Raw genomic sequence first — 24,172 nt, 5'->3', positions numbered from 1 at the left:
GGGGTCCTGCAGGCCTGGGCACAGAGCCCACGGGGTGGGGGGTGACCCCCCCCCAGCCCTGGGACCATCCCACACCCAAGGGACCACCCCAGACACGGGCCACCCCGTTCCCACACCCACCCTGCAGCAGGGGGGCAACTGGGGCGGGCATCCCCAGGGCTGCCACGTCTGCCCCAGCCACTGCCACCACCAAGGCGTGACATGGTGGGCCATAGCATGGCCTGGCATGGTGCGGCATGGTGTGGCATCACATAGCACGGTGTGGCATCACATGGCCTGGTACGTCATGACATGACATGGCATGGTGCGGCATGGTGTGGCATGGTCTGGTTTGGCATAGGATGGTGTGGTGTGGCATGGCATGGCATGGCATGGTCTGGCATGGTGTGGGGTGGCATGGCATGGCATGACGTGTCGTGACATGACACGACACAGCATGGCGTGGCACGGCATGGCGTGGTGTGGCATGGTCTGGCATAGCGTGGTGTGGCGTCGCATGGCATGGCCCGGTGTAGCACGGCCTGCAATCACATAGCGTGGGGTGGGGTCGGGTGGGGTGGCATGCCACGTCCTGGCGCGTCATGCCATGACATGGCACGGCACGGTGTGGCTTGGCATGATAAGGCTTGGCGTGATAAGGCTTGGCGTGGTCTGGCCTGGTGGGACGCGGTCTGGCACGACACGACACGACACGACATAGCGTGGCATTGCCTGGCATGGTGTGCCGTGCCGTGCCGTGCCGTGCCGTGCCGTGCCGTGCCGTGCCGCCCCGCCGCACGCTAATTGATGGGAACGGTCTAATTGCCGGGGCAGCGGCCGGCGCCGGGTCCCCCCCTCGCCGCGCCCACAGCTGCCGGAGAGGAGGTGACGTTCGCGCCCCCCCCCCCCGTCCTCCTCTAGCCAATCACGACTCCTCGCGCCCGCCGGCCCCGCCCGAAGCCCGCTCTCTCTCGCTCTCCATTGGTCGGTTTGAAGGAGGGTGGCGGCCAATGAGCGCGGCGCGGCGGTTGGCGGCGGCAGCGGGTGGGTCGGTCGGTCGGTGGCCCCGCGGCCCCGCTGAGGCGAGCGGCCGGCATGGAGCGGGCAGGGCCGGTCGCGCAGGGTGAGGGGCCGGGGGGGCCCTGTGGGGCGGGGGCTGCTGGGGAAGGTTTTGGGGGGAGCCCTGTGTGGCGGTGGGTGCTGAGGGAGAGAGGCCGATGTGGGGCGGGGGGACCGTGTGTGTGCGGGGCGATCGGAGGGTTCTGTAGGGCAGGGATACGGGAGGCCCTCTGGGGTAGGGGGGACACCCCGCTGGGGACGGGCTGGCAGTGGTCAGTGGTGGAACGGCGAGTGCTGAGGGGGGATCTGGGGGCGCTGGGCTGGGGCGGGGAGCCGGAGCGGGTGGGCCTGCTCCGTGGGGCAGAGTGGAGGGGCAGGGACGGTGCGGGGGGGCGATGAGGGGTGTGGAGGGGGTACCCGCCAAATGGGAGCACTGGCGGGGTTCGGGAGGGTCTCTGTGGGGGCGGCTGGGGGGTGCCATGGGGTGCGAGAGCGCCCGGGGGTGCCTTGGAGCTCTGCGGAAGCCTCGGGGTGCAGCACCAAGGGGAGGGGGTGGCGAGAGGGGGGGGACTGAGGTGTCCTCCGAGCCCTGGGCGTGCGGGCTGTCGATGAGGGTGGGACAGCTTTGGGGACCAGGGGCGAGGCCCTGGGGACGGGGGCGATGCCGGACCCTGGCCAGGCCGGGCTGTCCCTGCCGTGGGGTGCCCCAGCACCGCAGCCAAGCTGGGGGTATCCCCTGTCCCCTGTCGAGACGCTGCTCGCTGTTCCCACCTGCCCACGTTAGCAGAGGGGTCCCCTGCGGCAGGGTACAGGCTCGCGGGATACGGAGCTGAAACGGGGTCATCGGCAGCATCTCCCCTTTCCTTCTGCAAATTGACCAAGCCCCACACAACTGGGGCTTCCAGCAGCATCACGTCACGAGCAATGGAGAGCTCTGGTCTTTATGTGGCAACGGGAAATGGAAACGCTCTGGGAATTTCTGAGAACAGCATCGCCAGGCTTGGGCAGGGAGCGCAGGGGACCTATATGGCAGTGCTGTGAATGTAAAGGAAATCTGTTTGTATCAGTGCTCTGAATACGAAAGTTGTGGTGCGTGCACTGCATTTTTCCTACCATCTCTTTGCAGAAGAGCAGAGAAGACGGCTCCAGGAGTACCGAGCAGCCAAAGAAAAGCTGAAATGCCCAAGTGCAAAGTAAGTCAGGAGGATGTTGGGCTTGGGGTAGATGATTTGTAAAGGTCCCTTCTGACCGAAATCACTCAGTGATTTCTCTGAGACAAAGCTGGCTTCCCGGGGTCTGCCTTCCCTGCGCAGCTGTTCACGAGCCTACAGAGCATCTCCTCCCACTGACGCGCTGTCAAGGCAGCGACCTGGGATGGCTCTGCCCCACAGCGCCCTGGCAGCGCTCTGCAGAGTTACTGGCAGCGGGACCAAAGAGATGCTCTGAGTGTTGACGTTTCCTGCTGGTGGATGTTTTCTCTTCTGGGTATTTTCTGAGTCTCTGTGAAACTTTCTCATCTCAGCCCTTGGGTCTGGCAGAACGGGCCCTTTTGCCAACGACTCAGCTTCGTAACTGTGCCTTGAAGAATGAGTGGTTCAAGCCTCACCACTACTTTTTAGTGGCAGCTTTCAGTGGCCTTCTGTGACAGGTTAATGTTAGGCAGGGGCATTTTCAGTGCGTTTAAAAGGAAATAGATACAACCACCTTTCAAATGAGTTACCTGGCTCTGGGAACCCATTGCTGCCTTGCTCGGTTCCCCTGGAGCCAGCCTGTGAGCAGATTCTCTGCTGTGAGCGCAGCAGCCGCTTGCAGGCTGTGGGTAGTGAGGCACCTTTCTGCACAGCTTTTAAATGAAACTGCTGATGTGCTTGGCAAACCTGAAGACTTGAAAGACTCCCTGTTGCACTGAGTATTTCTCATGACATTGTGGTGCAAAGGAAGCCATAAAACTACTCAGTGGGGAGAAGATAAAGGGAAGCAGGATCAGAGACCAGAAGGAGCAAACCATTCCCTGGTGCCGGGCTCTGGAAAACACCAGTAATATAATAGAAATGAGGAGAGAAGATTCATGATCTTTCTTTATGGCATAGTACGCCTCTTGTGTAGAAGAGAGGACAATACCCTAACTCTCCGGGCTCTTTCATTACAGAAAAATATCTGCACAGGCATTAATCTTCCCTAAGGCTGAGCTGCTAGCTGCAGAGCAGAGGGGTGGGAGAACTCCGCAGCTGGTTGATGTCAGAGGGCTCCACTTCAGGGGGGAGGAGGAGGGCGACAGGATGGGGGGAGCCGCAGCGAGGGCTGCTGTCCCATCTTCCCACTTTGCTGCCAGTGCCTGGGCAGCTTGAGGGACTTGCGAATCAGCTGCCGCAGCGCTGGGGCTCACCGTGGCAGAGTAAACCCCGCTGATGCGCTCTGAGACGCTGCTGTGACCTGCAGCGCGGCTGCAGCTGGCTGGATGCACCGTGGCTGCCTACAGCCCGCGGGGGAAATCGGGTGGCAGCCAGGGACAGCAGCCTCAGGAGCCTCCAAAGCTACTGCCTGCCAGGCCCCCCTGCCTGCCGGAGCCATGTTGGTTACTTTTGGAAGCCGTTAAGTTTTGTGACAACCTTGGATGTCAATTTTTTTTGTTGCTTTTCTGTTGCTGCACAGAAGAAAAAGAACTAATATTATGTGGTACTTCCTTTTTGATTTCCAAAAACTTATCGTAAGTTCCTGTGACTGATACAACCAGCAGTGGTTTAGATATTTAACCTTTTTCTGCAACAGTCGTTAAATAACCTGATATCTTGTCTAACTTCCTACAGACCCTTTTTAAAGGACAGGACAAATCGCGTGAATCCACCCTTAGACCCAGTCTCTAAACTAGTCCGTGTAAGTAGAAATTTTTTGAGTCTAGTTTTGTATTTCATGCTTGAAGTGAGTCGGGACAGAACAGGGTTCCCAAATCAGAGTAGTGAGCTCCTGACCCCAATGGGGTGCAGTCAACAGATTGCTAAATAGCTGTCAAGAAGTTATTATAACTAATTATTTTCCAGATGAACTTAGTGTGGGAGACACATCCTCTGCCCGTGCACTGGTGGGTGTTGTGTTGTTGTTCTGTTGACAGCTGCTTTGTCGCCTTTTGTCACCTTTGTCTTCATGTGGACGTCCCCTGGGCTAGCAGGGCTCGGGCAGGAGCAAGCTGTCAGGTTTTGACCAGGCTGAGCTCTCCCTGGGGCTGAGGTTCCCTTTGTCTCTCCAGGTTGATAAGAACAAGGATGTGCTCAGAAACGTGGCGAAGGGCCCTCAGAGGGATGGCAAGCTTGGTACCAAATCCACAGAGCACGTGGGCCATACTGCTCCACAGAAGTCTTCAAATACATCATCCCAGAGAGCAGCGGTGGCGCGTCCAGAGCCGCCGAGAAAGAGCGCAAGGCCTCCCATGGGGCTCATGCCAAGTATAAGCCACCATACGCAGCCCAGAGGGAGGCTCCCGGCTTCAAACCCCGGTCACCTAAATCCAGAAAGGAGCAAGAAGCCTGCACGGGAGACTGCAGCACCTCAGGCTGGAAGTGAGCACCCCCCTCCTGAGGCACCTTGCTCCCTGAGTGAGGGGCTGCGGGACAGGCTGGTCTGCAACAAGGAAAACGTCCGAGCACAAGCCTCTGCGCGCCCTGTGCAGAACAGAGTTTTTCAGTCTGATGGAAACAATCTTGGGAGCAAGAGAGACTTGGCTCGCAGACAAAGCTCAGCCACAATGTCAAGAACAATCATGGACCCAAAGGACAGAATTAACAGCCGCCAGGCTAAGGAAGAGCCGATTCAGGATAAATTCAGGAAAACCCTGCCAGGCTCAAAAAGCACATCTCAAAAACCAAGTGTCAAAACTCAGCCGTTGCAGCCCCCTCGGTTACTTAGTGCTTCTACTAATTTGCTACATAAAAAAACAGAGGCAAACCAGGAAAAAACTAATACGGCAAGGGAACCTGTAGGAAAGCCACTGGGCATAGTTCCAGCGGGAGGTCTGAAGCACCACAGTAGAGCCCCCCAACTGAGAAGATCTCCCACAAAGCTTCTGGCCTCCAGCAGGCCCCGTGGCACCACAAACATGAAATCCAGCCTGAAACCAGGGAGCACTGTGCCATGGCAAAGGCCCACGGCTAAAGAGGAGGCAGGTAGGAAGGAAGTGAAGGTGGTGCCTCCCAGACACACAGCGGCATCCCGAGCGGCAGTCCCCCAAAACCAGCCTCGCAGCATACACGGCTCCAAAACTCAAGCAACTGCGAGTGATTTTAGCGGCAGAGATAGGCTTAAACCAAAGCTGCCCATGGGAAGTGGAATCCAGGCTAGGCGTGTTCCCAAGACCCCATCGGCTGCGGACCGTAAGTAAGTTGCAGCTTTGGCCAACTGTCCTCACCTCCAGGGGACAGCAGAGTTTAAAGTGTTTAACCGGGTGAACCAGCACCAATCTGCTGGAAACAGGGTCCCGAGTCCCCTTATCAGTGAATCCCTGCTTGGAGCTTGGTGCCCCAGAAGAGAGGAGGGTGGGGAAGAGATTTGGTGGTACCCTGGCTTCCTCTGCCACCAGTTCACCAAGCAGGAGGAGAGTGTGCAGCCGCTCTCCTGTTTTATCTTCAAGGCACTGTTAAATTTGAGAGGGTTTTCCTTTCCCAGCCTGGAGCTCGGATGCTTTTTCAGGATAGATGTGCTGGTTCTTCCTGAGCAGCTGAAGTTGGCTAGAGGGAGATTCCGAGGGAGAACAGTAGCCTGGCAAGTGCTGCCGGTCTGCTGGGGTGGTAACAGCGATCCCTTGCTCCTTTAACAGGAAACAGCTGGAGGAGTGGTTGGCATCCAAAGGCAAGATATACAAGCGGCCACCTATGATGCTGCTTCAGAAAAAGGCAGTGAAGCTGTCCTGGAGAAATGTCAAGGAGAAAGAAAAGCAAGAGAAACCGGAGCAGCTCTGCCTGGAGAAGATCGATGACATATTGACTGAGTGCCTGAAGCTCGTTGAGGAGGTGGGAATGGGAAAGGAGCAACTCGAATGGGCTCCTCTTCTCCTGGAGCATCCCAGGGGATGAGAGCTATGTCCCCCCAGCAGCACACTGCGGTTTGGAGCAAGCGTTCTTGCTCGCTTGGTTGCAGTTACCCAACATCATATGTAGGAAAAGTAGAAGTCCTGGTGGAGTTATGGATAGGCCAAAGGCACGCAGCGCTGTGTCCTAACGGGGAAAACGGAGCAACAGCCGGTCATGGGGCCTGTGTGTGTCCTTGCCGGTGTCCTGGTACGCGGCGGTGCAGTCCGCAGCAGGAATTTCTGCGGCAGCAGCCCAGGCTGATTGAGCCAACTTGGGGTATGTCCCTGGTGGACCTCATGGCTGCTGTGAAGTATCACCTCTGGGAATGCTGACCGCGAGCCCCGCTCTGGGATTTAGTGGCTCCATTAGTGCCAGCACTGAGGAGTCAGTCCCTTGACATCCCTCTGAAATACTGGACTCATTTTACCACGGGGAAAATAGAGGCAGGAAAGCTGTTATCTGTCCATGGTCACAGAAGACTTGCAAAACCAAACTCTCCATACACTCCTTTTCCTAGAGAGCGCTGGGAGAGCAGTTATGCGGCAACAGCTCCCCCAGCGCGCGCCTCTGGCCCTTGCCATTGACACCTTTCTCTGTGACCTCGCACTTCTTGTAGGGTGTCCAGGCAGAGGACATCTCTGCAGTGCTGTCCCAAGTGCCCCAAGCAGAGAAATTTGCCAAGTTCTGGATCTGCAAAGCGAAACTTCTCGCCCGGATCGGCCCTTTTGATGTGACGGGGTTGTACAAAGCAGCAGTCTGCGCTGGTGCTGCGGTGAGTGAGACACTTCTTTTCCGTGGCTCCCCGTGTTCCCTGACTCTGCACCAGCAGGTCTCCTCAAGATCCAGGGGTCGGATTTTGGGATGAGTTTAGCAACACTAGCCACCGGTGAAAAAGCCCTTTAGCGCTGCCGGTCCCATTTTGTCCCATAGAAACACCTTTAAGCAGGCAGTGCCGTGCGGGCATGAATGGGGTCGGGGAGGACACGCACCCTGCTCTGTGTCGGAGCGGTGGCTGGAAGCGATGTGACGGCAGCTCTGTGCTGGTCTGGGCGGCGTAAGTGCAGCATCTGGTGGGATTTACCAGGGTAAACGCTGTGCAGGGCGGATGCCTGCCCAGCCGTGCCTGTGCGCTGACGGGTCACACCTGGCGAAGGGAAACTGCAGCCTTTTGCCACTGGCTTCGGCACAGGGTGTCACGACACAGCAAAAAACCTTTTCCCCTGTTCGGTTGTAACTCTGGTCTCCGTTCTCAAGTCAGGCCTGCCTTGACCTGCATTCTGCTTTTCCTGCAGCCGCTTCAGGAGCTCAGAGAAGTTGTCCTCGATATTTTGAAGGCTGCAGGCCAAACATCGGAAGGTAACATGTGCATATGGGGGCTGGCTGGCGGGCTGGAGCACGGGCAGGCTGGGGGTCCCTGCTGCTGCAGGCAGGGAAGCAGCATGGTTTGCAGTCTGTCCCAGCACCCCGTGTCCCTTTTGACTTGGATGGAGACAGTGTTGTGAAAGTCCACAACCCTGGTCTCAAAAATGGGGCAAGATTCCTCTGCCAGGGCTGGGCACTGTCCCAGCGCATCGCACCTCCGTAGCAAGGTGCCCTCAGTGTCCGGAGTGCCGCAGTGTTGGAACCCCTCCCAAGCTGCCGCTCTCTGCCCTCTGCAACCATGCTGCCCTTTTCCTCTCCCGTCAGGGGAAAAGGCTGAGCAGCCCGTTCCTTGCGAGCCTACAACACCTTGCCCAAACGAGAGGCAGCACGTGGCAGTGACTCCCTGCCCGACGGGGAGATCCCTGACCAGCCTGCCCGTCTCGGTCAAGTTACAAGTCACGTCTGCATCCAGGTAAGGCTGAGCTGCCCGCTCCTGGCAGCAAGTGCCCTTTCTGCCACCGCTCCTCTGCAGGGTTTACCTAAAGGCTCTTGTCCTCTCCACAGAGGAAAGGAGTTGCTGGGAGGCCGGGAGCTGAAATTCCTGACACCGGTGCGGCGCTCGCTGCGGATAGAGGGGGCTGGGAGCCACTACCCAGAGATGCTGAAGGACCATGACCCCGTGGTGTCATCCCTTAGTGAAATCCTGGATGCTGAGGAGGAGACTCAGTTCTTCTTCCGTAAAAACAAGGCTTTGCCAGAGGTGGCGGAGCTGGAAGGTTTGAGTTTGTATCCCCCAGAGTGCTGCTGAGGGATTCCCAGCAAGGTGCAGGCTGCTTGCTCCCCCATGCTGCCTTGCACACACTCCACTGACTCTTGTTGCCTCTCAGATGTGAATATGTAGAGGAGGCACGTAATAACCCTCTTTTAAATATACAAGCACTGTTTATAAATATATACAAACTTGCAGTAGAGATGGAGTGTGGCCTAGTGAGTAGTGTGCAAGGTCTGGGCTTGGAGACATGGGCTGTCCCCCTTGGGATCGCCCTTGGCTCCTCTGCTGCGTTGTGCCCCGATTTTCCTGCTGTCGGATGATGTCAGACAGACTCTGCAGCGCGCCAGGCACCTTCCGGTGTTTTGGAAGCAATATCCTGAGGGATTTCCTCAGGGCAGCGTTGTGCCCTACCTGGACAGCATCTGGAGGGTTCCCGCTGGGAGCCACGCACGGACCCGATGTCTCAAGTCCCGTGCAGCAGCGCCAGCTGTGCCCGGCCGGTGAGGGGCTGGAGGGACTGGGGTACCTCCGGTACCCTGCTTCCGCACGGGCCCCAGCGAGGCTGAAGGCGGCACAGGCAAGGGGTGCAGAGGTCCTCGGGATGCAGCCGTCCGGCTCTGGGAAGACCCCTGGGCACGGCTGGGGGTCCAGGATGGGCCAGCCCACCCTTGTGAGCGCGCTCAGGGCCCCTACAGCAGCCCCCCTCCCTCAAGGGCTGTTCTCACTCCCAGAGCAAATAGCAGCACTGGCTGCTGGTGACGGGCCGGTTGCTGGGGGCTGGCACGGTTCCCCGCTGCGGGAAGAGCAGTAAAGCAGTGCGACTGCCATGAAAGGTGGAGGGCAGCCCCGTCGTCACCCTCCTGTACCCAGCAAGTGGTGGTCCTGTCCTCATCCCGCCCTTTTGCCTCCTCCCGATACAGCCAGCACCAGCGTTGGCTCAGCATCTTTATTGAGAACCTCACTGTTGGAAGAAGTCAGAGCAGGATCTGGAAGTCCCGGCAGACCTTGTCCCCCTCCTCCGGAGTGCAGGACAGTGCTGGCAGAGGTGTCTCGGGGTGGCCACGCTCTGCCTGGGGGCTTGCAGTTGTCCCAGCTACTGGCCGAGGATTTGGGAATTTCCCTTTGCCCCCCACCTCCCAGGCTCGAGGGCAAAGCAGTTTTGGTTTAAAATAGCCAATTTTATGTCTGCAGTGCCAGGAGTTTGAGTCCCTTTTATAAATAGAAAAGGATAGAAAACAGAAGCAGGTGACAGCAGGGAAAAGGGATTCCTGGGGAGCAGCAGTCGCCTCCAGAGGTCTCCTATGTCTGAGCAACGTCACCCACCTCCACCCAGAGCCCAGCGCTGCGGTGAGCCCGGGGTTGGAGCTGCTGGGACCACCAACTGGTGCAAGGTGGGCTTCCAGCGATGCCCAGAGCCGCAGCGCTGCCAGCTCTCCCCAGCATTGGGTGGCCCCAGACTGGCATCGAGCTGGCCGGGAGACGCAGCTGATGCCAGGGGGGCCACGACTGGAAGCGGGGGGCACTGGGCAGCCCATGGGCTCAAGGACCCAGCTCCTGGCACAAGCGGGAGAAGGGGCACCACTGCACAGGGACAGGTGTGACATGGGGCATGGGCCAGAGCCACCAGCCATCCTGTGGCCATGGGAGGCGGTGGCTGGCCATGGGTGGCTTTGGTCTGCCAGCTGGCAGTGGTCCAGGGCTACCGAATGCCCCCATGTGGGCTGTCACCTGCCAGCTCAGCAGCCGTTGGTGCTGGGGTGGGCTCAGGCTTCTCCATCATCCTCCTCCTCCCCGCTGGAGTCTGGGGGGACCCCAGTGACCTGCGATGGAGGCGGGGGGGGGCTCAGTGGGCACAGGACCCCACCAGCAGGGGGGTGCTGCCGCTGGGACTCCCATGCCCCTCTGTCCCCTGCCACCCACCTGCTGGCCAGGGTGGCTGTGCCGGGTCAGCCAGGGGGCCAGGGCCATGCCTGCCTCCCCCGTGTCCAGGCGGCCGTGCTCCACCGTCGACTCGTGTGCCATCTGCGGCAGGGAGAAGGCTTGTGGAGAGGGGCCGGCACTGGCCAGCCGAGGGGCTGGGTGCCCACCAAACGTCCCCATCAGCCCCATACCCCCTTCCTGAGGCAGGGAGGGAAACTGAGGCATGGCAGGTGAGTCGGGGGCGGGGGGGGGCTGCGTACCAGCACCGGGGGTGCCCGGAAGAGGTAGCTGAAGGGATAGTAGAGGAAGTTGATGAAGGAGGCGGCATAAAGGTCTGCGTAGCGCATCAGCTGGTTGGCAAAGAGCGTCTGGCGCGAGCCACAGCGGAAGAGGCTGCCCATCTTCCCGTAGCACATGTCCATCTCATGCGTGACTTTCTGTGGGCACAGTGGGGGGAAGGTCAGGGCACCCAACAGCCCCCCCCGGGGTGCCCCCCTGCGGGGGAATCTGGGGCGGGGGGGGGCTGGCGTAGTGCCCTGGGTGTCACCTGGATCCGACGCTTGATGGAGCTGATGTCTGGGCGCTCGCTGCTGCCACTGTCCAAATGCCTGGAGTGGGAGAGACCCAGCTGGGGGCTCGCCCGGAGGGGCCCCCACAGGCACCTGCACCCCCCCTCCCCCCCGCCTGCCCCGAGCCCACTCACTGGTACAACTCCGCCAGGAAGAGGTCCAGGCTCCGCAGCTCCTCAAACAGCTCTGCAAGGACAACGGGGACGGATCAGTGCGGGCCAACGGCCCCCGCTTCCCGGCACGACTGACATGGTAGGTGGGGGCACGTCCCACCAGGGTCAGTTTTGCCATCGAGCCAGGTAGGAGGCTCCGGCCACCTCCCCCTGGGGCTCGGCCATGTCCAAGGCTGGGCAGGGTCTACGTCCCTGGCCAGGTGCTGCTCACCGCTCTTCTCCGTCCAGACCTGCAGCTCGCGGGCCAGCTCGGGCACCACCAGGAAGGTGCGCCAGCCCTGCCGCTTCTTGGACTTGAGGATGTCCCCGAAGATGTGGTCCCCCATGTAGAGGATGTCCTTGCCTTTCACGCCCAGCAGGTCACACACCACATCCGAGGATCCTGCGACAGCGGGACGTCAGGGCGAGGGTGCGGGCAGGTCCCTCCCCGTGCTGCCCGCGGAGCCCGGCCGGGTGCTCACCGCCGGAGTAGACGGCGCAGTGCTGTAGCGGGCCAGTGTACGTCCCGATGCGCAGCTTCCCCGTGTCCTGTGGGACGAGAGAACACCAGGATGGGGGGGGTGTGGGGGGGAGGTTTACCACTCTCTGTGACTGCCCGGTGCCCGCCCGATGGTGAACACCCCCAACTGTTCCCACGGGAGCCCCCACCGTGCCCAGATGGTGCCCACCGCCCCCCACAGTGATGGAGGGGTCCCCCACCGTGTTGACTTGGCGCAGGACGGTGCCCTCAGCAAAGAAGAGTGGCTTGCGGGTGTCTACCACGATGAGGTCGAAATAGGATCGCCAGGGACGCTGCGGGGTCTCAGCCTGCCGAGTGTTGGCATGGGGTGGGGTCAGCGAGGGGCTGCCGATGGCACCCCCCACACACACACACACCCCCCCGGCCCCAGACCAGGGACAGACTCACCTTGTCCCCATCGCTGAAGTCGAACAGGTAGGACATGATGGCCTGCAAGGACACCCGGCGTCTTCACCACTTCACCCCGCTGGCGGGGCTTTAACACCCCAGCCCGGGGCAAGCTGGAAGCGGGAAGGGGGAGGGGGGTGCAGGCACAGGCAGCCCCTACTCACGTCAGTGTAGTTGTAGTCGCTGTTGGTGGCCAGGAAGACCTTCCCCACCTCCTTCATGCGGCTCAGCAGCAGCGGCACGCGGGGCTGGCAAGGGGCAAGTCAACAGAGGGGCCGCGGGGACCACGAGGACCTGGCCAAGAGGACTGGGGGGGTGGCAGAGCGGTGGGTGGGGGCCACAGATACTCACATCCTTCACCACGTATTTCTCCAGGTTCTCCAGTGTCTTCTCCTTCAGGCAGCCCTGCAGAGGGAACGGATGGATCTGGCCAAAACCTCCGGGGGGGGTGGGGAGGGGGGGCATTCCCAGCACTCTGAGCTCCTCCCCTCTTCCCTCCCCCCCCCCGCCCCCCGCCCACTGCACCCACCGAGAGGTGGACGTGGTCCATGGCCTCACGCACATCCTGGAACATGCTGCGGAAGGACATGAAGAGGTTCCCATGCTTGTAGCCGGTGTCGCAGCTGCAACAGTCAGAAAACAGGGAGGGGGTGAAGACACCCCACCCCCATCATCCCACCCCAGATCCACAAGGTCCAAGCCCCCACCCACCACCTCCCTCTTACTTGACGTATCTGGAGCAGTTGGTGAAGAAGTCCACGAGACAGGCGTAGAGGTAGGCCTCTGCCAGGGAGGGGGCTGTGAGAGGGGACACGGGGCGGGGGGGGGGGGGGCATGGCGCCCCTCGATGGGGGAGAAGGGCAGTGGGGGGGGACGGGACGGGGTCGGATCTCACTCACCAGTGAGGTTGAAGAGGGTGTTGAGGATGTGGAAGCGCTTCATGTCATCCCGCTGGATGAACTTGTTGGGGTAATAGTGGAGGATTTCGGCCCTGGGGAGGGAGCACAGAGCTGCACCCCATGCTGAGGGTCCCCTGCCCCATCGCCCCCCCCCGCCCCGGGTGGGCGGTCCCGGACTCACCCCTTGAGGAAGCGGAAGCCATGGGCACAGACCAGCAGGTTCCCGTGGGAGTCCACCTTCAGCAGGTTCCCATACAGGGCGTCGAACACCAGCCCCCTGTGCCACGCTCCCCGTCAGCAGGTGGGGGGTCCCACTGACACCCCCACCCTCTGCTCCCTCCCCCCCCCCCCCGCCCAAAACTCACCGGGTGGGGAAGGTGGGGTCGTACTTGTAGGCGAGGATCTCGTGGGGGTACCCGATGGAGACGAGGTGCTCCAGCAGCAGGGCGAAGGCCAGCTCCTCATAGTCGGGCGACTTGTACACTGTAGGGGCCAGGAGGGGCAGCGTGGGCAGGGGCTGGGGGGGTTCCACTGCCCCCCACCTCGCCTCAGCACCCCCCACCCCAAAAACGCACTGGCCAAGGTGTAGTCCATGTCAAAGCCAAAGCACTTGATCTTCTCCAGCGCCAGACTCCGGTTGACGAAGATCCTGGGGGACAACCCGGGGGGGGGGGGCGGGTTATGGGGTGTGTGGGGGTGTCTAGGGCTGGGGGGGGGCACGGAGGAGGGGATGGGGACCTGTCCCCACGTCGCCTGTCCTTGGCCAGAGGGCTGGGGGGCACGGGCTGCACGCCCGCCCTGGCCCAGGGGCCGGACAGTGAGTTATTGGAGCAGAAAAATGGGCTTTTGAGCTGGAAATGGAGCCCTGGGGGGAGGGGGGGGTGGGAAGGGGGGGATGGTGAGCCCCCTGTTTTGGCCTGCACCCCCCGGCGTGTCTCCATGGGGCCCCCTCAGGGCCGCTGCCCCTTCCCGCCCGCCCCCAGGAGTCCTCCCCGGTACCTGCCACCCCCGGGGTCCTTCCCCCAGGTCCTGCCTCCCCCTCCACAGAGTCCCCCCCGACCCCCCCCCAACCCCTTTCCCCGCCGCTCCAGGTCCCGCTGTCCCCGATCGGACCCCCCCGACCTCCCCCCGCCCCCGCTCCTGCCCCCATCCCCCGCCCGCCTCCTCCCCCGCGTCCCCCCAGCCCCACCGGTGCTGGCAGTCCCTCCGCAGCGCCCGCGGGTCGCCCGGGCCCGGGGCCGCCGCCGCGCCCCGCTCCCCCTCGCTGCCCATCGCCGCCGCCTCCGGCCACGGCCTCCGGCCGCCGCTTTAACGGCGCCCCGCGGGACCGCCCCGCCCCGGCCCCCCCCCTCCCCCCCCGCCCCGCGGCCACCGGCCCCCGGCCCGGCCCCCCCCCCCGGAGCAACAGCCGCGACGGGACCCGGCTGGCGACCCCCAAAACGGGGCGGTGACCCCCTCCCCGTGCCTCCCCCCAGAAGGGGCTCCCCGGACCGTGACACCCCCCACCCCCCCGGGCCGTGCCCCAGCGGCCCCCGGGGGGATGCGCCCTCCCACGGCCCCGGCCCCGACGGCGCCAGCAGCGCCCGGCCGGGCCTGGAGCCCCCGGGCTGGTGTTTGCCCAGCGGGGCCGCTGGCAGCGCCCGGCCGCGAATCATTAACCGGGGTCAAGGACCGGCCCCGCCGCCGCCCCGACGGGCGCTCCCGGGCTCGGCGAGGGAGCGGGAGGGGCTGCACGGCTCAGGGCCCACCCCCGGCACCTCGCACCGCCAGAGGGACAGGGACGGGAGGCGGCACCCACGGCCCGTGGGACGCAGCCCGGCGCCAGCGGCGAGTGTCCCGGGCGGGACCTTTCCCCGGCCCCGCGGGTCGCATCCCCGCGGCAGCTCCGCCAGGCGCGTTCCCGACCCTGTCCCCCGATCCCGGGGCTCAGCACCTCCGGGGGAAGCACTTGGTGTCCCCCAGCCACCTGCCCTGGCCCAGGGCCAGCCCTGGCACTTGCCCGCAGCCCTTGCGACATCCCGGTGCCGACCCGCTGACGTGGGTCCCCGTGACTGGCCTTGACCCCCCGGGACAGGAGGGAGCATCACTGGGGCACCCGGGGGAAGGTGGAGGGGACAAGCAGGGGCAGCTCCTGCCCCGGGGGGTGAGGGGGAAGGGGGCTGGTAACGGGGCAAGGAGCCGCTGTTGCAGCACAGTGCCACAGCTGCCCCCAGGTGTGGGGCCCCGATAACACCCCCCCCCAGGGCTGGGGTGCAGCTCGGGGCTGTTTACAGCAGGTCCCGTGACACTGGGGGACACACGGGGCTCTTATCAGCCACCCCAGCCCCAGCTCCCTCCCAGGGCGTGGGTCCAAGGAGGGGCAGGAGAAAAGCCACGGGGCGGCATGCGACAAGGGACAGGGCCCAGGGCCACCCCGGCACCCCCCCTTCCCCCCCAGGAGCACTGACAGCGCTGGTGTAGGAAGGAAATCTTTATTGAGTCCGAGGTAGCAGCAGTGAGGGGGGGTGGGGGGTGCCCCCCCCAGGCACCCCAAGCAGGATGGGTGGGCAGCGCCTGGTGTCAGCACCACTACAGCAAGGGAGGCAAAGCTGAAGAGTACAGCCCACGGTGGGGGGTGCCCCGCAGCCCCCAAGCCCTCCCAGGAGGGGCAAGGACCAGCCCTGGTCCTTACTGAAGGAGCAATCACTGCCAGGGGATCTGAATTAAGTCATTAAAAATAAGAAAAGTGGCTTCCCGTAACTGCTAATCTAAAGCTACAGCGCAGCAGGGGAGTCACGCCGGGGGCAGGCACAGCCTCAGCGCTGCACCCCCCCAGAAACTTAGCGCCAAGACATTTATATTAAAAAAAAAAATAATATATATATATATATACACACACTTCAGTGACAACACTATGCAGAACTGAGGAAGCTCCAGAGATGATGGCAGCCCCCATCCCGCACCAGGACGAGCCTTCCTGGCTCCTGGAGAGGAAGGTGGCAACAGGGAAGCAGGAACAGCAGGAGCCCGGGAGCCCTCACAGCCTCAGGACGGCGTACTTGAAGACAGCCATGATGGCAGCACTGATGAGACCCGAGATGGGGACGGTGACAAACCAGGCCATGAAGATGTTGCGGAAGAGGCGCCAGTCCACTGCCTTCCTGGAGCGCAGCCAGCCCACCGAGACCACCGAGCCCACCTGCCCGAGGAGCCAGGACACCATTCAGCACGGCAGGGGGATGGAGCAACCCCCCGTGTCCCACCACCACCCCCGGGGGGGGGGGGGGGAGGGGGACGGGACACAGGACACCAGGGTCTTGCTCCAGCCCCTTGGGGACCCAGGAGAGCCCAGGGCAAGGAGCTGCCAGCTCAGAGCAGCACAGAGCCCCAGTTCCCACGGCTGCTCCACCGAGCCCAAGGGTCCATCAAAGGGGTTTTGTTCTCCCCTCACCCCCTCGAGTGCCCCCTCACCCAGCCCTGGGAAGCCACCGTCACCCCATTGAGATGTAAATGCAGAGCTGGGACCTGAAGGACAGCCAGCAGCCCACGCTGGGGACCTCCCACACAGCTCAGCCTTCTTAGCACCAAGACTCGGGGTGGGGGGGGAAGCCGAACTCACACTGAGCCGGCACCATCCCCTCCTGCCACCCCCACCTACCTTGCAGTGGGTTGTGCTGATGGGGAGGCCGACATTGGAGGCGATCACCACTGTCAGAGCAGACGCCAGCTCAATACTGAAGCCGCTGCGGGGACAGAAAGTGCGTGAGACCCCGCGCACCAGAGCCCCCGGCAGACCAGGCTGGCTTAGCCCAAGTGGACCTCGGACTGCCCCCCGCCACCCCCAGGCAGGGTCAGCTCCTCCCTTGGCTCTCCAGAGCCCCAGGCCGATCCCCCAAGGGATGCAGGGAGGTGTTACGGGGCCACACGTGGCCCAGCTCCACCACCTGAGCAATGAACCCCCCCCCCCCGAAGGGCTCCAGGAGCAGGAGGCAGCTCTAGGACTGCCTGAAGCCTCCCCCTGCCGCAAGGCAGGCCTTACCTCGATGGCGTGATGGGCGTCAGGTCCTTCCCCATCGTCTGGATGACTCTTCTTCCCCAGACCCACAAGCCAATGCAAATCCCCACACCTCCATAGAGCAGCAGCCAGAGGGGAGTTGCCACCTTGGTAGCCACATCACCTGTCTGATAGACCAGGTAGAGCGCGACCAGGGGCCCTATGGCATTGCTGGAAGAGAAAGGAGAGCTGGTCTAGAGGGCCAGAGGCTCTGGGCAAGGAGGGCACCAGCTCCAGCTAGCAACCCCACCAACTCCTGCTGGCCCAACTCACCTGACATCGTTGCCACCATGAGCAAAGGAGCCAAAGCAGGCTGTGAGGATCTGCAGGAACTGGAAGAGGAGGGACACCTCGGGCTTGTCCTGGTCATGCCATTCTTCCAGGGAGGTACTGCTGCCCTTGCGGTCGCTGATGCCCATCTCCACCTGGGCTGTGTTCAGATCCACATCAGCCGCTGGGTGGGCATCGGCCACTGCGTTGCAGTAGCTGGTGTAGCTGTCCATGCGGACCCTCTTCTTGGTGTCCGCCACGGGCCAGGTCAGCTTCTCCGTCTCCTCACCCTCCTTGGCACGGAGGGAGTCCAGGGGCATGCCGCAGATGGCCATGGTGTAGGAGGTGTAGCTGTTGTTGCGCCGCAGGGGCTTGTCCCCCGAGTCCCCCATGCAGTCCCCCATCTTGGCCAGGTGCAGTTTGTGCAGCAGCTCCTTGTAGAGGCCAGAGTCCTTGTGCACGGTGTGGTACTGGTACTGCCCGCTGGAGCTTATCTGGTGGCCCACGGCCTGGTTGAACTGGACAAGGTTGCCATTGGGCAGCCGCACGGCTCCTGCCAAGAGACAGTGGGGGTTTAGCAGCTGGGGGTACCTGGAGTGGGGTACGACCCCCATCCTCCTGTACTGCCGCCCCCCACTCACCACTGTCAATGCTGGTTTCCTTCAGGTCAAGGCTGGGGAGCTTTTCCTGCTCCGGGGCCTCCTCTGGGTCCCCCATGTTGAAGGAGACTGTCCTCTCCTCCACCACCACCCGGTGGGGCACAGCCGACCCCACATCAGCAATGGGGCTCTTGGCATCGCCCAAGGGCATCTTGGGCTCTTCATGGTCCTCCTTTGGGCTGATGTTCTTCTCCATCAAGGGGCTTTCAGAAGGACTGGATTTGATCTCTCCTGCGAAGGGAGGCAGGTGCTATCAAAACCCCTTCCCACCACCACACCCAACACCAGGAGCAAGCCCACACCCCCGACCACTCAGATTTATGGCAGCTAAATAAAATTTACAGCTTCCCCCCATCCTGAACTCTGGAAACTGCTGGGCAGTCACACTTTGTCCCGGGCACGACAGCCAAACCATCACAAGCCAGCTCATCTCCTATTTTTAGAGCCCCCACACCCACACGGGGTGTGGTGAGCACCATTATGGGGCTTCTGTGCCCGTTCTTCCAATGGCAGAGGTTCCTCTTCGAGCCATGTTTGTCCCTTCCCCATTCCCAGAGGATGTGGGATGCTCTGGACCTGCTTCTGGGGTGGCTGTGATCCCTGAAGTTGATGGGAAGGTGCCCAGGAGAGACCAGCTCCTCCGCCAGCCCATCAGCTCCTGCCGGCAGGACTCGCCTGCCTGGGCTCCTCTCCAGCTCCCGCTGGTGGGTGACAAACCCAAACAGGAGCCGGTCTCCACCTCCCGAGGGCAGCCTGGTTTCCTGTCCCACTGGAATTGCCAAAGCCAGCAGCACCAAGCCCTGGAAGCTGAGGCTGTTACACCCCCTCTACCAGGAAAAGCATGTTTCCTCCAGGTGAAAAACATGAGGTCAGCTCCTTCAGACAACAACAAAAGCCACCTCCTCGTCACAAACATAACCATTTTCCAGCCAGTTTGTGGGCCGCGAGGGCCCGGCTGTGGCATCCAGCCCCTCACCCTGGCATCAAGCCCCTGCAGAGCTCATCCCCCCCCCTGCACCACCCCCACCTCCCAGCAATGCTCCCCAGCAGGCAGGGGAGGCCGCCTCGCAGGCAGGAGTTAAGCCAAAGCTCGAACAGCTGGAAGAATGTCAAGGGCAGCCATAAAGCTGTTAGTCACACCCCAGTTACACCAGTCTGGCAAGGACACTGGTTATCCCCTCATCTCCAGCTCCTTCAGAGCCCCAGACTGCACACCACATTTATATGCAAGACCACACACGGCTCCAGGAGAGCTGCCCGTACTTTTCAGGAGGCAGAGCTCGGGACTGCTCTTTTGGATGCCTTTCAATAGATTTATTATTTTTCCCCCCCCCTCCGCTACAGGGAAAGGATTTCATCAGCTTACACGCTTTAAACTTGTGATCTGCATCTTCCAGGCCAAAGATTGATCAGCAGGTATGCAGAGGATTAAAGGTTACACTGGTTAACAGGAAGGTTGTCTCCTGCCTCCTCCTCTTCTACATTAAAGGGCGAAACGGGGCTGTCTAATATCGCCCGCTGTCCTGCGTGGCTCAAGGAGAGCTCGCCCTGCTCAGAAATCAGCCGCCAGACGCCGCTGGGAAACACAACGGCGACTTCCCAGGGGATTCTGGGGTCCCCGGAGCGGCGTCGTGGTGCTGCTGGGGGTTAGGAGCAGGCAGGGTCCAGCTCACAGGGATGCGCCCCAGTGACTCAGGGTTTGCAGAGCAGCTTAAGTGATAACCGACGCTGAGGATCCCTGCTAATAACGGCCCTGCGGCTAATGAGATCTCCCGCTGGGAAAAGAAGTTGGTTAGTCCGAGCGTGCCCTTCCCCAAAGGATTGCAAAGAAAGAGGTGTTACTTACGTTCAATTTTCTTCTTCATTCTCGGACATACAAAGAACCAGACGACAAGAGCACAGACAACAGCACTCCCCGCCGAAATTAGGAGGATACCCCACAGAGGAAGTTTGTCAAAGCCCAGCACTAGGAAATAAAACAACGGATCTTTGAAAAACCTCTGGGCAAAAGCCTCCTCGACATATGACTCTGCTCTTCCCAACACGGGGACTCCATCACCTGCGACATCCCTGAGCTAATTCACCTGCCAGGGAGAAAGGCTGTCGGAAAGCCACCGCTGAGCGCACCGAAACCTCAACCCACACGGCATTTCCCCCCCAGGTTACGGTCTCCCCCATCAAGGGCTAATCTTTCACATGTGCAGACACTTTCCCCTCCCTCCCACAGCCAAAGCCCATTGGGGACCGGTGTCTGCCCTGAGCAGGGACAGGAGGCTCCTCGCTTGCTGCAATGTCAAAAAAAAAAAAAAAAAAAAGAACCACACACACACCTCGCCAGCCGGCAGGGCTGCTGCAGCGACAGCACCGCTTACCCCACGCGGGACCCGGGCTGCTCCCACCAGCGAGCCCCACACCTCCATTCACCCCCCCAGCTGCTGGGGGAAGGTGGTTCTCTTGCTCCCTGAGTCCCCAGGAACTCCGGTTTCAAGGCATCCAAGATATTACGTGACCTATTTACAGGCATCCTCACACGCAGCGTGACTTTTAGCAGAGGTTTTGCATTACACAGCCTGCTGCAGCCCCTGGTCGGGCTATCGGGTGCTTGCGACTGCTCGACTCCTGCATTTTCTGCTGCAGGCAATGCCTTACTGCTCCTGACGCACCACCAGCAACATCACGGCTACTTCACCCGCCCATTCGGCTATTTGCTTACGCTTGCCGAAGGCTACAAACCCTGCACTCCAGAGACACAGAGCTCACCCAGCCCCTCCTGCAGCTGAGGACTCGGGATAAACATGAATCCGCCTCGGGGGTGCCAAGTGATAAGGTGATCTTGGAGCAGCACCGCAGCGACCCTGCCTCCTCCCCAGGGCCGGAACGCCGTGGGAAGGGGAAGCCAACATCCCTCCAAACATTTTTCCAGCCACTGTTTACAGAGAAAACCCTGTGGAGCCAGTGCTGCCTGCCCTCACCCCCCCTCCAGCGACTACTCCACAACAGGAAACCCATCTCAGACCAAAAACAGCTCACACCGAGTCACCCTGGCAGGTGGGGGCTACGGAGCCTCCGGCACCCTCCCCTGCCGAGCCTTCTCCTAGCCCTGCCTGCACCCTGGCCCCGTACACAACGGCCAAACAAGCATTTCAATTTGGCTTTTCAAAGTTCAAATGCTTCTTCTCAAGTGCGGGTGCCGGCTCTTCTCACCAGGGATAACGAGTTTATTCTTAGGGACAAGGTGAGCGGGGAGGCGCAGCCTCCGTCCCTGCTCCCAGCCCCGCTGCCGGCAGCCAAGGAGTCTCTGCAGTGGCAGCCGGTACCTGAGTTTTAGCACAGGTAAGAGAAGGGGAAGTCATGTTATCTGCCAGTCCTGTGAAGTCTAAGGAGAAAGGTCTGGAGGGGTTTAGTTTGAGCAGGTCTCTTTGGCCGGGCAACTATCTAGCCCAGAACTCAGCGCACGCTAGCCTGCAGCCTTCTGAAACCGGCACAGGCCAGCCGCCTTCTAGGAGATTTCATCCCTGTAAAGCAAAAAAGGGGTAAATCATGCATTTAATGGAGGTTTTATAAAGCACTTAAAACTTAAGGTTCAAGTAGTCTGTGGTGTACTTACAGGGTGCGCCAGTATACATGATGGAGAAGAGGTTGATCCCCACCGTACAGGCATAGAAGACAGGCAACGCTCGCAGGCCATTGGGGACGGGATCGGCCTGCAAAACAAGGGCTGGCGCTGGGAAGGGCAGACCCCGGGGGCTGAGCAGCCGCCGAGGAACGGTCCCTTCCCACCAGGGGTTTTGTGCCCTCGCTTAGCTGCTGACAGCAGCTCCGATACCAAATCCCCCCCCGCAAGCTCTGCCAAAAGCCAGAGCTCCCAATGGCTTTTAGAGAACAACCCGGGGGCTTGCCATCGTCTGACCCCCGGCAGTCCAGGGGAGAAGGCGGCAGGACGCCGTGGGTGCTGCGGGGCTCCGCAGAGCTGGACCAGCTGAATGTCCCGCAACTCCCGAGGCTGAAGCATCTCATTGCGCTCGCAGCCTGGGCTGCCCGGCTCTCGAGCCCTCCCCGGCCTCCAGCTGCACGGATGTTTTCTTTCACCTCCCCAGACACTTTCAGACAAAACCGTTTGTCAGACAAAGCTTTTACCTCTTTCCAGCTGACTTGGACAAAATAAAAAAAGCGTCCATTACTCAAAGCAGCTTATTTGAGCACATACCTGCACAGAGAGGCCCTCACCCGAGCAGCAGGAGCACTTAATCTCCGCTGCTGACCAGCGGTTGGGGTCTAGCGTCAGTACAAACACACCAAGCGTTACTGAACACGGAGCAGGACAGAGCAACCAGACTATTCCGTGCCAGAACGGAGCATGACGGGGCCAGCCCGGCTTTGAAAGACCAGTTACGCAAGGTTACTGTGACAGCGGTGACGCTGAAATGTTTTAAAGGGCTGCTAGGTAGAAACCAGCAGTGATAAGATCTTAACACCTCTTGAACCAGAAATAGTTAAAGCGAAGTCCTAAAATAATTTAAGTTAACCTTGCATACGCCGAAGAAAATGCTGGAGCCCCTCTGCACAGCTGGCTGGATACCCCTGCTCTGGGCTGGCAGCACCCCGCACTCCAGGGTCACCGTCGCCTCAGAAAGGCGAGGTGTGGTGCTGCTGCTTTCGGGTGCCTGATGCCCCTTCCCGGGCCGTCAGACGATGCCAACAGCGGGAGCACATCCCTGAAGCCAGGCTGAGCACCCCTCGGTGGACCTGGGGCCCCGGGTAGGAGAGGAGCATAGTTTTCACAGCACCAGGAACAATTCTGTCCCTCCTGGCTTCAAAAAAGCCACCGCTGTTGGTCACTGCCTTCCTCTGCAGCAGGACACAAGAGGAGGTCCAGCCTCGCACCAGGACTCAAGACCAGAGCTTCTTGTCAGGCTTTTCCTATCTGTTCTGGGTTTCTTCACTACTTGGAAGCTGCAGCCTTTTCTGCTGAAGCCAGGCAGGGCCCTCCCAGCCCAGAAGGTTTGGAGGAGGCTGAATGAAGCCTCCTCACGCCCCAGGCTCTGCTTCACGCAGCAGCTACAGGTCCCATTTCTCCCATCCCTTCAGCTCCTCCTGGGTAAGGGCTCACCCAAATGCCAACGTGAGGGTGGATGTGCCTGGAGAAGCTCTGGTGCACATAAGCAACGAACCAGTCCAATGGGCAGGCAAGGGAGCACCTGGGAGCCCCGAGGTGTCGGAAAACGAGAAAGTGGGGTGAACAGCCCTTACCTTACGGAGGATGAACCTCTGGACAAGGAAGAACAGGATAGCAGACATGATGCCCGAAAGGAGGGGTGAGATGAACCAGGACAACACTAGGAGAGAAGAGGCAGGATCAGCCGCCCGCCACTGGAAGGGGAAGCCCCAGGGGCACGTGGGATGCTCAGACCAGCCGGACTTACCAATCTTTAGCAGCTCAGACCACTTGACGCCTTCTTGCCCTTTGGCCACCAGCGAAAAGCCAATGGTGGCTCCAACGATGCAGTGGGTACCAGAGATGGGGAGCTTCAAGAATGAAGCCACCAGCTGCCACACAGCAGACCCTGGAGGAGAAGGAGAAGCCTGGTGAGAAAGCCGTCACTGGGGCACCTCAGGACACACCACCCACCCCATTTTGACCCCCCTGTTCCTTACCAAACATGGCGCTGATCGAACCCGCCATCATCAGCTGCTGCTCAGACTTGTACATATCCACATCGATCAGCCCCTTCCGGATGGTCTCGCTGACTTTGGCTCCCAGCAGGACAGAGCCCACTGTCTCGAAGACGCTGGCCAGGACACAGGCCTGCCGGAGGGTGACCACCCCCGAGCCCACCGCAGTGCCGAAGGAGTTGGCCACGTCATTGGCGCCGACGGAGAAGGCCAGGACGAAGGCGATGATGAACCCCAGGACCAGCATCCAGAGGAAGTCCACCATGGGGGCGGGGGGCACCGCGGAGGTGGGGTCCATGGTTTAGGTGAGGTATTAATAAATTAGATATAAAATTAAATGGGGTGGGGGGGGAGGGCGGGTGGCAGTCGCTATAGGGTGCAGGGGCACTCCGCCGTCCTACGGCCCCGCCGGCCGCGGGGGCTGGGGACCGGGTGCCGCGCCATGGCCTGGGCTGCTCTTCATCCTGCGGGAGAGATGGGGTCAGCGGGACCGGGGGGACGGGATAACGGCGCTCAGCGGGATCGGGGTGGGGGGGGGACGGGATAACGGCCCTTCCCGCGCACCGGTAACGGCCGCTCCCGCGCGCGCCGCCGCGCCACCCGCCGCCATGTGGGCGGCTGCCTCGCCTCGCCTCGCCTCGCCGCCCCACCGCCCGAGGCGGCCGTTGCTCACCGGCCGGGCTGGGCCGCGCTCACCAGGAAGGGCCGGAGCCGGTGCCGGTTCCGCTCCGCTCCGTCGCCGCGCCACCCCCGCCACCCGCCGCCGCCGCGCTTTAAGCGCCCCCGCCGCCCCACGTGACCGCCGCCCCCGCCCACCCCCCACCCTCCCCGCCCGCC

The 24,172-nt window shown here is 61.5% G+C and overlaps 3 protein-coding genes across 13 annotated transcripts; 1 reads left to right on the top strand and 2 right to left on the bottom strand.

Moving 5' to 3' along the window:
* Window positions 1–731: 731 nt before the first annotated feature.
* Window positions 732–9,016, top strand: CKAP2L (cytoskeleton associated protein 2 like). Of its 6 annotated transcripts, none has more exons than XM_063358639.1 (9): window positions 891–1,023; window positions 2,165–2,231; window positions 3,846–3,912; window positions 4,283–5,406; window positions 5,846–6,038; window positions 6,715–6,870; window positions 7,391–7,454; window positions 7,785–7,932; window positions 8,025–9,016. In XM_063358639.1, exons 1-9 carry the CDS (start codon window positions 990–992, stop codon window positions 8,266–8,268), a joined length of 2,097 nt encoding a protein of 698 aa, XP_063214709.1. In that variant the 5' UTR covers window positions 891–989; the 3' UTR covers window positions 8,269–9,016. The 6 variants fall into 6 exon arrangements, with proteins under 6 accessions (XP_063214712.1, XP_063214708.1, XP_063214706.1 ...); XM_063358641.1 differs by having other exon boundaries at window positions 909–1,102; window positions 2,168–2,231; XM_063358640.1 differs by having other exon boundaries at window positions 909–1,102.
* Window positions 9,017–9,163: 147 nt separating this feature from the next.
* Window positions 9,164–14,826, bottom strand: LOC134526601 (cytosolic purine 5'-nucleotidase-like). 4 transcript variants are annotated; one of them, XM_063358646.1, is made up of 18 exons: window positions 14,700–14,826; window positions 13,276–13,349; window positions 13,066–13,183; window positions 12,882–12,977; window positions 12,701–12,792; window positions 12,527–12,584; window positions 12,331–12,424; window positions 12,153–12,206; window positions 11,966–12,049; window positions 11,802–11,843; window positions 11,594–11,701; window positions 11,356–11,422; window positions 11,106–11,276; window positions 10,856–10,907; window positions 10,700–10,760; window positions 10,413–10,589; window positions 10,153–10,254; window positions 9,164–10,052 (listed from the first exon to the last, which is right to left on the bottom strand). In XM_063358646.1, the coding sequence occupies exons 2-18, from the start codon at window positions 13,292–13,294 to the stop codon at window positions 9,996–9,998; spliced, it is 1,452 nt and encodes a 483-aa protein (XP_063214716.1). In that variant the 5' UTR covers window positions 13,295–13,349; window positions 14,700–14,826; the 3' UTR covers window positions 9,164–9,995. The 4 variants fall into 4 exon arrangements, with proteins under 4 accessions (XP_063214716.1, XP_063214714.1, XP_063214715.1 ...); XM_063358644.1 differs by lacking the exons at window positions 13,276–13,349; window positions 14,700–14,826 and adding an exon at window positions 13,890–14,622 and having other exon boundaries at window positions 9,164–9,813; window positions 9,961–10,052; XM_063358645.1 differs by lacking the exon at window positions 14,700–14,826 and adding an exon at window positions 13,890–14,044.
* Window positions 14,827–15,155: 329 nt separating this feature from the next.
* On the bottom strand, window positions 15,156–24,160 carry SLC20A1 (solute carrier family 20 member 1). 3 transcript variants are annotated; one of them, XM_063358611.1, is made up of 11 exons: window positions 24,009–24,160; window positions 23,318–23,799; window positions 23,086–23,226; window positions 22,913–22,998; window positions 21,270–21,366; window positions 19,509–19,628; window positions 17,645–17,893; window positions 17,007–17,556; window positions 16,719–16,904; window positions 16,338–16,422; window positions 15,156–15,878 (listed from the first exon to the last, which is right to left on the bottom strand). In XM_063358611.1, exons 2-11 carry the CDS (start codon window positions 23,631–23,633, stop codon window positions 15,717–15,719), a joined length of 1,992 nt encoding a protein of 663 aa, XP_063214681.1. In that variant the 5' UTR covers window positions 23,634–23,799; window positions 24,009–24,160; the 3' UTR covers window positions 15,156–15,716. The 3 variants fall into 3 exon arrangements, with proteins under 3 accessions (XP_063214681.1, XP_063214682.1, XP_063214683.1); XM_063358612.1 differs by having other exon boundaries at window positions 24,032–24,158; XM_063358613.1 differs by having other exon boundaries at window positions 23,900–24,032.
* Between the last annotated feature and the right edge of the window lie 12 nt (window positions 24,161–24,172).

This window comes from Chroicocephalus ridibundus, chromosome 23 (assembly GCF_963924245.1).
Source record: "Chroicocephalus ridibundus chromosome 23, bChrRid1.1, whole genome shotgun sequence".
NCBI lineage: Eukaryota > Metazoa > Chordata > Aves > Charadriiformes > Laridae > Chroicocephalus > Chroicocephalus ridibundus.
Note: the sequence above shows the minus strand (reverse complement) of the source record. Positions and strands in the feature narration are given on the sequence as shown.

Excerpts from the sequence above, each read along its gene's own strand:
- SLC20A1 (XM_063358611.1), bottom strand. The coding sequence starts at position 23,633 with ATGGACCCCACCTCCGCGGTGCCCCCCGCCCCCATGGTGGACTTCCTC. Across the intron at positions 21,367-22,912 it reads AGAGGTTCATCCTCCGTAAG|GCCGATCCCGTCCCCAATGG; the intron begins GTAAGGGCTGTT and ends CTTGTTTTGCAG. Across the intron at positions 17,894-19,508 it reads AATGAAGAAGAAAATTGAAC|GAGAGATCAAATCCAGTCCT; the intron begins GTAAGTAACACC and ends CTCCCTTCGCAG.
- LOC134526601 (XM_063358644.1), bottom strand. The coding sequence starts at position 14,355 with ATGATTCGCGGCCGGGCGCTGCCAGCGGCCCCGCTGGGCAAACACCAG. Across the intron at positions 12,585-12,700 it reads CACCCTCTTCAACCTCACTG|AGGCCTACCTCTACGCCTGT; the intron begins GTGAGTGAGATC and ends CCTCCCTGGCAG. Across the intron at positions 10,590-10,699 it reads CCATCAAGCGTCGGATCCAG|AAAGTCACGCATGAGATGGA; the intron begins GTGACACCCAGG and ends CTGTGCCCACAG.
- CKAP2L (XM_063358636.1), top strand. The coding sequence starts at position 990 with ATGAGCGCGGCGCGGCGGTTGGCGGCGGCAGCGGGTGGGTCGGTCGGT. Across the intron at positions 2,232-4,282 it reads CTGAAATGCCCAAGTGCAAA|GTTGATAAGAACAAGGATGT; the intron begins GTAAGTCAGGAG and ends TTGTCTCTCCAG. Across the intron at positions 6,039-6,714 it reads GCCTGAAGCTCGTTGAGGAG|GGTGTCCAGGCAGAGGACAT; the intron begins GTGGGAATGGGA and ends CACTTCTTGTAG.